The 12,398-nt window shown below is 41.3% G+C and overlaps 1 protein-coding gene across 1 annotated transcript in view; it reads right to left on the bottom strand.

Annotated features, from left to right (window-relative positions):
• Nucleotides 1-3,315: 3,315 nt before the first annotated feature.
• The window catches only part of LOC124279019 (probable serine/threonine-protein kinase kinX), a 28,122-nt gene continuing 19,039 nt past the window's right edge, over nt 3,316-12,398 (bottom strand). Inside the window, exons 9-16 of the mRNA XM_046714815.1 lie at nt 11,765-11,858; nt 10,055-10,164; nt 8,110-8,267; nt 7,023-7,145; nt 5,352-5,616; nt 5,060-5,217; nt 4,813-4,935; nt 3,316-4,252 (exon numbers count right to left, since the gene is read on the bottom strand). Of these exons, the coding sequence (XP_046570771.1) occupies nt 4,241-4,252; nt 4,813-4,935; nt 5,060-5,217; nt 5,352-5,616; nt 7,023-7,145; nt 8,110-8,267; nt 10,055-10,164; nt 11,765-11,858 (1,043 nt within the window). The 3' untranslated portion in view covers nt 3,316-4,240. The remainder of the gene's footprint in view (nt 4,253-4,812; nt 4,936-5,059; nt 5,218-5,351; nt 5,617-7,022; nt 7,146-8,109; nt 8,268-10,054; nt 10,165-11,764; nt 11,859-12,398) is intronic.

The following is a 12,398-nucleotide window of genomic DNA, read 5'->3' as shown; positions in this document are numbered from 1 at the left end:
TGAAGCACAGGAATTCCTTTGAAACTGATGGCGGTAGCCGGAGGTTTCAAATGAAATAATCCCGTTTATCGACGTTGTAAACACAAAAATATACCAAAGGTCCACACGCGTTTTTCTGTCTGCGTTCATTGACATCGAGTACGGGTACAGGATCTGGAACTGCTCACTTGTAACGTCATTCCGACGTCACAATATGATTTGAATGACGTCGCAACTGCTGACGACGCAATAATACAATTGTGTGCGATATTTGTACCTATTCTAAAATACGCAGCAAACAGTATTGCAAATACATTCGATCATGTTTTTCAGCCAATCAGATTAAAGAACACAGTGACTTTTGGTTTACATTTTGCATTTTATCTCCCCTGTCTTGTAATTTGAATCATCGTGGCGTGACAAACTGAGTGAGTGAGTGTGCGGGAGTGTGAGTGTGCGGTATACACATGGAAAAATTATCGCAACACCTATGATTTTCAACTCCCGTATAGCCATTTATATTCATATCATAATTATGTTTGTATGATTATTTTGACAGTACGAACGCAACATACATTGAATTTAGATATGCAGCATGCCACGATCAAAGGTGAGCATCACGCGCAATACCTGTAAATCAAATATACCATTAAAACAAGTAGGGGTTATTCCATTTTGCGAGCATACCACAAGCCAATGCCAACGCATATGAGAAAAAGTAGTATACATCAATACAGATGAAACATTTCCAAAGGAATGGAATAAATTGTCACATTTTCCCTTAATTTCTCTTCATCATCTGTTTTCTCCTTGGCTTCATCATTTGCATTTTATCAATCTTGTAAATCCAATATCCCTACCTTTTTTTGAATGGTATATACAGTTTCAGTAAACTGTTCTTACAACTCGATAACTTGGAAAATCAGTCGAGTTCGTTGTTGATAAGTCGATATGGGGCTTCCGCAACTGACAACTACTCAAAGATGGCAAGTTATTGGCATGCGGAATGCTGGCATGTCGTTGGGGGCTATTGCAAGAAAAATATTTTTAAAACTTGAGCCCTTGGGAGGGACCTGGTCCCGTAGCCCCATTGTGTATACTACTAGAGGTAATGGTTGTCATCCATCGACTATCATCCGAGTGGCCAGTAAATATCAACACATTAATGACGTTAAGGACCGTAAGCCTTCCGGTCGACCACGAGTGACAACTCCATGGGAGAATACAGCCATTCTCATCACAAGCCATTCTCATCATTATGGCCGTGAAAAGCAATATTGACCTCGGACTTCGTCCTCGGTCAATATTGCTTTTCGCGGGTCCATAAATACAGGTATTGACCTCATCACCAGTCTATAATTGTATATTATTATTTCTCCCCTTAAAACCCAAGATAATATTTTCTGGTGTTAAATCAATGTATCCTTCAGTCAACCTATCTAACCATTTAGCCATCTCTTTGGCCAGTCTTCATGGACGACAGTGCTTGGCCACATCGTGCACGTGCTGTTTAGGGGTTTTTTTTGTTTTGTATTGTTTTGACGTTATGAGGCGGTAGCAACTCTACTTTGGCCGCTAGGAGTCCAGATGCCAATCCCATAGAGCATGGTAAGGTAATTATGGTTCGCAGAATACGCAAGATTTCCTCCAGTACAAAATCTTGACCTATTGGAGCAAGCCCTCCATTAAGTGAGTGAGTGACTAGTTTTACGCCACACTCAGCAATATTCCAGCGCTAAACATAACACCAACCAACCTTGCCTGGTACCGTCTGTTTGGATCTTCTGCTGATCCCCGCTTCACTGAAGGTATGTGCACGAGTAAAAGGTATACTTTTACAAAAAACAGAAACACTGGGCTAACACCTACAAGACAAATCAGCATATTTGCCAGTCGTCGACGCACCGGTTGTTGTTTAAAAGCGGTTGCTGTATGATATCTACAAAAAGATCTGAAAATTGCTTGCTTCCAACATTACTATCTTCCTAATATGATTTGTACATTCCGAATGGAGAGATTTACAATGTACAACTTTTTTTGTAGTTCCTTTTGTTTTGCGGCAATATTCATACAGTCCAAAGGCCAATCTCACCTGATACGAATTTTGCAGTGTATTTTCAGTGTATTTACATATGTACTTCATGCCAATCGTTCTGACTCTGTGTTAAATATTGATGAATCCTTAAAGAGGCGGGTTTTCTTACATAACCTTTGGCCAGCTAGTATTGATCAGCTTCCAACTCTTCCAGAGCAAATATTGACAGTGACTTCTTAATGTGAGCTAGGGTGGTGGGGTAGCCTAGTAGTAAAAGTGTTCGCTGGTCACGACAGGGCTTGATTCCCCACATGTGCATAATGTGTGAAGCCCATTTCTGGAGTCCCCTGCTGTGATATTGCTGTGATATTACTAAAAGCAGCCTAAACCCAACTCACTAACTCATAACCTGAGTTAATTGATTGTGCATTTCCTAGCCAACAACTTGACAGTCGGGGGATTTTTGTTTGAAAAACACAATTTGTTCTAGAAAATGCTGGAAAAAAGTTTGCGCAAGGTTTAACCTAATATTAATTGACATCACCAAAAATCTCACATGCACTCTGTTAGGACATGCAGTGTTTACTTGGCAGAAAAATGAAAGTGATAAGATTGACCCTGATTTAATGCTTGTGAAAGTTCCACATTGCAGCAGTTCAATGTGGCAATTTATGGGTGTGTTGGATTAATAGAACACCTTAAGCGAGCCAGTGGGATTACCATTCTTGTGAAACAATAAGTATGCTCTTGGTGCCAAGAGAGGTGAGGTGAAATGGGGTTAATTAAGGTCGTACTTCAGAATATTTCCTCATATGAGGACGTGTATGTGTGGCTGTCGAGCGCCAGGCAGGGACCAACAAGTACCATATTTTAACGTCTTTTGGTATGACGCGGTCTGGAATCGAACCCGCAACCTTCCGCTCTCGGACACTCCAATCACTACTCCATGGAGGCGTTCTGGTACTAAGAGAACAATCATCATAAGAGTGTAGGATCTAGTACAAGAGGTATTCTTTGAGGAGACATGCTCACACCTGGTGTGTATGATTCTATGGCAAATCAGATAACATAGGCTCCACACATCACATTAATGAGCGAATCTTAGTCTTCATGCATTTGTCACCACTCGCCCTTTCTGTAACCTCCAGTCACTATTCGGCTTGTCCTGGAACAACAGGAATTGTTCACGAATGAGTCTACATGGTGTGGGCTATCCCACACTTTAACCAGTATGCCAGCCAATACCCATTCACAGTAAAATTCACAGCTTGTTTTTGAAGAAATGAAGAAAAATGTTCATCTGGATTGATTGGCTTAAACATGAATTTATTCACAGAAATAGGATAGGGTACAAGTCACATGTTGTGTAAGATGAAGTGCTACGACTTTGTTCTGCCTCTAATAATATTTGATATTTTACTCATCAAACTTGACTACACAACTACACATATAACTATATCATTGTACAACTGGTGGTTTCTACTAGCCCCAGTGCTTGTGTCTTGCCTGTCACTGTTCTGTATACACTTCAAATCCATGATTGAGTCAACTGTGGGCATAACAAGCTAGAATATCAGTTTGGCGACATACTGGGTGCTGACTGTCACAGCACCTGTTGGTTTCTCTTCTCCTTGCCTCGATTGGCTGGCTAAAGTAGTTACCATGGCTGATACACAAGTGGCACTATGTATTCTCAGGTGGTGGAGGAAGCTGGTGTTACAAGGTGGGATTGAGGATGGTGGTTTGCTGTTTCTATGAAGCAGTCCCCTCTCCCAGCATAAGACGAGTTACATGTTCATCCACTTCTCTAACAACAGGATAAGTCCTGATAGGAGTCCAGCACATTGGATGAAAACAAAGTGTAAATAACCCTCTTTTATGAGGGTTTGAATGTCACAGCTGTTTGAGAGCGGGTGAAAGAAGTGTCCTTGTACAAATACAAATAACCTATCAAGTGGCACTCACTAGCTACACACAACTTCCAAACTTTCTACCTGACTCACAACAAAACTGTTTGGAAGTCATGATAATTGCCAGATTGTGTGGCTTGGTAGACCCTGCAAGCAATGATGATGGTTTTGACTGTGCAGATACGGACACCCTGCGAGTCATGAGGTTGGTTATTTCAATGGCTATATGTGAGTATTTGTTGTAACTGATTTTTCAGATCTTTCCTTCGAACACTCTCGACTGCCTCTGATGAGTCTCTCCTTCAGAGTTCACATCTTAATTCTGTACCTGCAAAACCAAGAAAATAATTAGTGAGACATTGTTTAACCTGTTTTCATTTGTTTCTTAATTTCTATTACTTAACAACTTGTTATGATTTATCATAATCTCTTAGATACCAGGATATAAGCAATTATACCCTGGGCTTGATTTAAGGAAATGAAACCTACCTGCACCCAGTACAAACAGGTAATAACTTTGTTGCACCATACAGAAACAGGTTGCACCTGCTGCTCAATATAACATTTTATATAAGGCTTGAGTTTTGGTATGGATGATTTAGAACATCATTTACAAGATAACATAGTCTGATAAGATCATTTCATCAAAAATGTCATGCCATGAACAGTAACAGTCATTCAATCACTGTCCGTCCGTGTACTCATCAGAGTCACTGCTCCAAGCCAGTTCCTCATCATTCTGTTTCCATCTGAATTCTGTGTTCTTTAAACAGGTAAATATTACCAAGCACTGGTTGCAAGTTGGCATGAATATGAGGTTGCATTTTGCAGTTTCAGGTTGCACAAGGTGCAACTTCTAATGGAGCCCTGACACCTTATTCAACTTACAGAATAGTTAGGATGAAACTTCTTGATGTGAAAGAGAAGACTGCCATTTGTCTTGAAAACACAGTAGCACATTTCACACCAGAACATTGGCTGACGACCATCACTGACAACATTGTGCATTTGCTGAAAAGACAAGAAAAGAATGTAAATTTCTAATGTCACAGACCACTGTAATATAGCTAAAATTGCCGACAAAAAACCCAAACAAACAAAACGTTGCCAGGCACTGGTAGACTTTCTGTCTTACCTTGACATGTAATTGTCGATGTTCATCCGCAACAAAGGTCATTGGACAGAAGCTGCACCTGAGAGGCTCTTCTCCTGTGTGAGTGAAAATGTGAGCCTGTAGACTGCTCTTCTGTAGGAAAGCCTGGCTGCAGATCTCACACTTATAGGGACAGGCATCTGAAATCAAGTCAAAATTAGATGTATATACTCAACTTTGAAATATCATCAGCATGCAAAGGCAACGAGTGAAAGCTTTAACCACTAGGCTACCCCACCGCCCCTGACCAGTAGAAGCAAAGTGACAAGCGTACCTGTCTTGTTTGATATGCTGGGGGTTGGGGTAGGGGTGGCAGCAACACTGGGGGTTGTGGAGCTCCTCTGGGGGTCCTCGGTTGTCATCTGGGGCGTGGCTGCAGCATTGGTTCCTCTAGGGCCCCCTTCTGTGGGAAGAGCAGGTTCGACTGCGGCGGCCAAGTTGTTCGTAGCTACTGGCTGGTTTTGGCTCATCTGTTGTGGAGACATGGCTGTCGGAGCTGGCTCACCTGGCTGGCTGGGGGTGTCACCTTGTGCAGCTGTCTACATAGGCAAAAACAATATTCTTATATCTCTGTGGTCAAAGGATTTTATTGTCTTAAACACTGGTGAGTGAGTGAGTGAGTTTGGTTTTACGCCGCTTTTAGCAATATTCCATCAATATCACAGCAGGGGACACCAGAAATGGGCTTCACACATTGTACCCAAATGGGGAATCGAACCCGGGTTATGAGTTGAATCTCTAGGCTACCCCACCGGCCCTGGACTAAGCAATATGCCTTCTAAATAAACACTGATGGGTTACACATGAACCAACCAAGTTGGCTAGAATTTTCAAAAGTCAAAGATTTGTGTGACTGTTTTTAACACTGCAAAGTATGCCATATCATCGGATATGTCTTTGGTTATAATGGCATGTATCAACCAAGTCAGCAATTATGACCTCTTGATCCCGTTAGACACCTTTTTATGAAAAGCAAGGACGCTCAAGACCAATTCTAAGACTGTGTGGTTCAAAGAACAGCAATTACCTTTACTGTTATCAAGGTTAATGAGCAAAACGCCCTCAGCGAGGGACACCAGATATGTGGGGAAATGAACCTAGGTTTTTCACTTGACGAGCAAATGCTTTAACCACCAGTCAAACACACCACCCCTAATAACGTCTGTTTTGTTGGTATGTTACTTGTTTAACACTGCAGTCAGCAAATTACCACTTATATGGCAGAGGTCTGTAACTAATTGAGTCTGAATCAGACAATCCTGTGATCAACAGTATGGAATATGATGACATGTGTCAACCAAGTCAGTGAACATGACCACAGGGTCCCGATAAACGTCTCTTACGACAAGCATGGGTAGCGGAAGACCAATTATAACCAGTGTGATAGTAAAAATCCAATTGGGCCAGTAAATCTCCACAGTCACTGGCCCCCATGCTAGTGATTTTTCATGGGGTAATTTTCTAAATATATCACTCTCTCCGACTTGTTAAGTTATAATACACAGGCAAGATTAGGGCCAGATAAAAATGTTCATCATATTAGTAGCTTAATGATGAAACCCATGTCATGCCAACAATATCTTATTCTCATCTATTTTTGAAATCTTTTGCTTAGTTTCTACATTCAAATTTCAGGCTAGTGAATTATTTTGTGGGCTAGTAACTTTCAATCACAGCTAGCCCCGACTGGGTAGCAAAATTTGGAAACTATTTCCCACACTGATTATAACAAAGATTGGCACCCGTCCCCTAACAGTAATAATGGTTAGAAGTTGGACTGATACATCCCTGCAGAACAAGCCAGAAGACAAAACATGGAACTAGAACTGTAATGGCCTTAAGGGTCCAGAGAGATGAAAAAATACCACAGATTTTAACGTTAACGATGTTAAAAGTGACGAAGAAGACTTGTGTCACTGAAGTTTTGCCCAGAAGGATGACTCACCACACTATTGGGGTGAACCCTTCTGATGTGAACGTTGAGGGTACCCTTTCTCTTGAACACACAGCTGCACATTTCGCACTTGAGGATGGGACGACTGCCATCATCAACAACATTGTGTACTTTCTGTAAAACAGCATGAAAACATGAATATGTATCAGCGCTCATATTAGTTAATACATTGTAGAAATAATGGCTTGACATAAATGTCCACAGTACAGTTTAATGTAAGTATCATAGCAAATCAAAGTTAAGTGGCAGCCTGACCCCTTTGACGTTTGCTGCTGTACTTATTTAAATCTAGGGACCCCTTAATTTTATATTCCTAACATCTAAGAGCCATACTTTTTCATGTTTATCACTGTAACAATACCATGAAGTCTCCATATTTGTTTTACTCAAACAGATCTAAACATAGTTTTATAGTTTAGAGTGAGTGAGTTAGTTATTTTCAGCAATATTAAAGCCGTATAACGGTGGGGGTCACCACATTCAAACACTGTACCCATGTGGGGTATCAGGTCACTGGCATGACGAGCAAACACAAGGCTATCCCACGGCCCATTTAGTATTGCGGAATACAAACTAGCCAAATGGTGATCATATGTAAAGTCACTCCCAAACAACCCTTCAAAACAGCGTTCGAAATAGCTACTAGTCCGCTAGCCAAATGCTAGCTGATTGTAAATCAGGCCAGTAATACTTTGTTAAAGCTATCCTGACTGGCTGGCTGACAATCTCAGATAGAAAGAAATCTTAGTTTTTGTATTTGTTTGATATATATTGTTTCCAAGGGGGACAATAACTTACCATTTTCAACTACCTACATCACACCAATTCTGAACGATGTGCATTTTGACATTGATATTTTGCAGGGCCAGTGAAGTATGACGTGGGCCAGCACCAGTTTACTTAACAAGCCCTCCTGGCCAGTGACTTTTCAAAACTAATTCACACACTGCTTCCAAATACTAACAATTCTACTATCAACACAATGCCTTGCATAATACACAAACTGACTCCTGGTTGTCCCACTTCTATCCATGCCAAATTTTGAGGGAATGATGCAGTGTAATAACTCTCCTCTTACCTCTGCATGTTTGCGCCTATGATCATCCACAGCGAATGTCATTGGGCAGAGTTGACACTTGACTGGCTTAGCTCCAGTGTGTTTACACATATGGGCCTGCAAACCACTCTTCTGGACAAAACCCTTGCCACAGATCTTGCACTTGAAGGGATGTTCACCTGAAACAAAGATATCAGTTTTGAACGCTCTTAGCCATAAATGATACACCAAGTTACACCATCTAACTGTTACCACAAGTTATCTTACCACCAAATATTAGCAGAATTTCAGTGTTAAAAGAGTCATCAGTTTACAGTGTGAGTGAAAGGTCAACAAAGCTCTTTGCCATAAACATGATAACAGAGCTGCAACAACAATATCCACCAAGTTATAACATCAAGAGATAGAGATTAAGAGATTAGAATTGCAACGGTTTCTGTAACCGTCAGTAGTGAGTGAGTGAGTGAGTGAGTATGGCTTAATGCTGCTTTTAGTTTTAGCAATATTACAGCAATATCACGGTGGGGGACACCAGAAATGGGCTTCACATATAACTGTCAGTAACAATATCAGTAATTATAATAATGTATTTCTTTAAACATATATTCTAAATATTTCTGTGCAGAAAGCGTATCTTTTCGGTATTAATAATCAAATAGTTCTTAGATGACCACAAATTACAAATAGCATGTTAAATCAAAACAAACACAAATTCATCAGGTAGCTAGCTATCTTTTGTTATTTAAGTAGAATTTACTAGAAAATCAAAGAAAACATCTATAGCCTCACTCTCAAAACTGTTTATATTTATTCTGAAACCAAGTGAAAACCAAATTTGAAATAAACTGAAGCATGCGTCTATGTTTTTTTGCTTGTTCAATATTGCTATTAGCTATTTAGGTCTGTAAATAATCAAGTCTGGACCAGAAATCCAGGGATCAATACAGTTGGCAACCATTCACAAATTGCTCATTGTCTTCATCAGCCCAGAATGAAATCATAGAGATAATAAGATGTTATATGTTGGCACCCAATATGCAAGTACACAGAATAACTATTGCAGTATGTAATGTTTGAAAAGTGCATTGCTAGGGGTGAAACAGTATACCGCAGTATTAATAGAACTTCGGTATTTTGTCTTCGGTTCGGTATACCGTAATGCAATCCAAACATTCGTTATTTTCGGTTTTCGTAACATCGTTTTATTAACCTTTTTTAAACCTTTTCAAAAATGCTTAGATATCCAATCATTTTGTCAAAATCTATGCATTTCTTTGCTAGATGGCTCTTGTCAATTTTCTGCATTATGATCGTATCTCATATACTGAACCGAAATGGACCGAACCGAAGGCCTTGTACCGTAAGAACACACCATTTTATCCCTTTGCATTGTGGCATATCTGTATACCGATAATACCGTGAGTGTTAGCAGCGTTCAAATTACCTGCCTGCCCAACCGGGATGGGTTATTTTCAACACAGACTGCAAGATTCTTAAATTCACCTGACCGACGGTCGGGTTAAAATTTAGACATGTATATGAAGTTAGTATTAGTCTTTTCAATACTTCACAAGTTCTAATTTAATTATAATAAGTGAATTAGTATTTTTTGTGGGCAGGTAAGTTTTGGTCAGTGCTGGCAAGTTTTTACATCTAACCAGCCCTGTGGACTGGCTGACATTTTTGGTAGTTTCATACCCTGGTGTTAGTGTCTATACGAGTTGATGGTGATGACACTAGTAATGGTGATGACACTAGTAATCCTACTGCCACATCAGCAGGAGCCCAACTATTGATGGTCAGGTGATAATGTTACTTCATCATCAAACAAGTCTTTGCTTCACATAATGTTAAAAAATAGCTCAACAATGTTCACAGGCAGTGACTTATGTCAGTCACTGAAAAACAAAGACTAGATCTGAGAATTGTACATGAATTCCCATGAATTCAGTAACTTGCAACATACCTGTGTGAATTCTCTCATGTCGCTGCAGATTGTCAAGCCTTTGAAATGTCTTGGTACAGTAATTACATTTGAGCAATTCAATATTGGTCTTGATCGAGGGCTCAGATGAACTGAAATGAAACAGAAAAGAGACTATAATGGAATTTCTCCCGCAATATCAACATGAAATATGGGCATGTTGGAGATGTTACAGTATGGGAAATAGGGAAACAGTGACGCACCGTAATCCATACTTCAGTGTATGTAACAAATAGGACATCTCAAACATCATACAGGCTGGGTTTCAAGATTAATGTGTCTCCATGTATCATGTGTCCATGTGTGGTGTCCGTGTGGTGTCCATGAGTGGTGTCCATGTGTGTTGTCCATGAGTGGTGTCCATGTGTGTTGTCCATGAGTGGTGTCCATGTGTGGTGTCCATGAGTGGTGTCCATGTGTGGTGTCCATGAGTGGTGTCCATGTGTGGTGTCCATGAGTGGTGTCCATGTGTGGTGTCCATGTGTGGTGTCCATGAGTGGTGTCCATGTGTGGTGTCCATGTGTGGTGTCCATGTGTGGTGTCCATGAGTGGTGTCCATGTGTGGTGTCCATGAGTGGTGTCCATGTGTGGTGTCCATGTGTGGTGTCAACGTGTGGTGTCCATGAGTGGTGTCCATGAGTGGTGTCCATGTGTGGTGTCCATGTGTGTTGTCCATGAGTGGTGTCCATGTGTGGTGTCCATGAGGTGTCCATGAGTGGTGTCCATGTGTGGTGTCCATGAGTGGTGTCCATGTGTGGTGTCCATGTGTGGTGTCCATGTGTGGTGTCCATGAGTGGTGTCCATGTGTGGTGTCCATGAGTGGTGTCCATGTGTGGTGTCCATGTGTGGTGTCCATGTGTGGTGTCAACGTGTGGTGTCCATGAGTGGTGTCCATGAGTGGTGTCCATGTGTGGTGTCCATGTGTGTTGTCCATGAGTGATGTCCATGTGTGGTGTCCATGAGGTGTCCATGAGTGGTGTCCATGTGTGGTGTCCATGAGTGGTGTCCATGAGGTGTCCATGTGTGGTGTCCATGTGTGGTGTCCATGTGTGGTGTCCATGAGTGGTGTCCATGAGTGGTGTCCATGTGTGGTGTCCATGTGTGTTGTCCATGAGTGGTGTCCATGTGTGGTGTCCATGAGGTGTCCATGAGTGGTGTCCATGTGTGGTGTCCATGAGTGGTGTCCATGTGGTGTCCATGTGTGGTGTCCATGTGTGGTGTCCATGAGTGGTGTCCATGTGTGGTGTCCATGAGTGGTGTCCATGTGTGGTGTCCATGTGTGGTGTCCATGTGTGGTGTCAATGTGTGGTGTCCATGAGTGGTGTCCATGAGTGGTGTCCATGTGTGGTGTCCATGTGTGTTGTCCATGAGTGATGTCCATGTGTGGTGTCCATGAGGTGTCCATGAGTGGTGTCCATGTGTGGTGTCCATGAGTGGTGTCCATGAGGTGTCCATGAGGTGTCCATGAGTGGTGTCCATGTGTGGTGTCCACCACCCGATCAGCTTAGTCACCTTTTATGACCAGCATAGGTATCTATGGGCCAACATTCTGCACATGCGGATCTCCACCAAACAGGAATCACTAGGTGAGTGAGTGAACCTCACAACTCCTCAGGGCCCGTATATACTTCGACTCAATGTATTCAGTTAAATATCCCAGTACATTAAAGAAAAACACCACTACAGTCTTACTTGACTTTGAAATGCTGCTTCTTGTGCTGTCTCAGCTGTGCTAGATTCGTGAAGACCTGCTTGCACTCTTGACATGAACATTCTCTGTTGATATCTGCATACAACACCAGCATGTTAAACACACATCATGTACTTGGATGTATAATGCATTCATTAATTGTACACAAAAGGAACCAGTAAGGTGCTCCTGGTTACAACCATTGTGTCACCACATACAAGGCCATTTCAAGGATTCTTTCCAGAGTCAAACATGATAAAGGATGGCACTCACATTCATCTTGTAGAAGGCTCTTATTACTATTAGACTTAAGTCAAGCAATCATCACGCACACAAAATACAATATCAGTTATAAAGTTTAAATTATTTGCAGTATTTTCATGATTATTGCATACCAATGCAGACATTTACCAGTTGTTCAGAAGCACCTATGTATTTAATAAATGTACAGTAATATAGACAAAGATGTCTGGTGTCTTATTAGAGCCCCTTTTTCAAGACAATCTGTCCCATTCAAGGACTAAGTCCTGTGTACACCCTGTGTGTATTTGATAGGGTTGGGCATCGCCAAAATGTTCGTATTGCGATATATTGTGATATGTGTTGGCGTATTGCAATATGTATTGCAATATATTG

The sequence above is a fragment of the Haliotis rubra genome, unplaced genomic scaffold (genome assembly GCF_003918875.1).
Source record: "Haliotis rubra isolate DU_JTF1 unplaced genomic scaffold, ASM391887v1 Scf1066, whole genome shotgun sequence".
Lineage (NCBI taxonomy): Eukaryota > Metazoa > Mollusca > Gastropoda > Lepetellida > Haliotidae > Haliotis > Haliotis rubra.
This window is presented reverse-complemented; position numbering and strand designations above follow the sequence as displayed.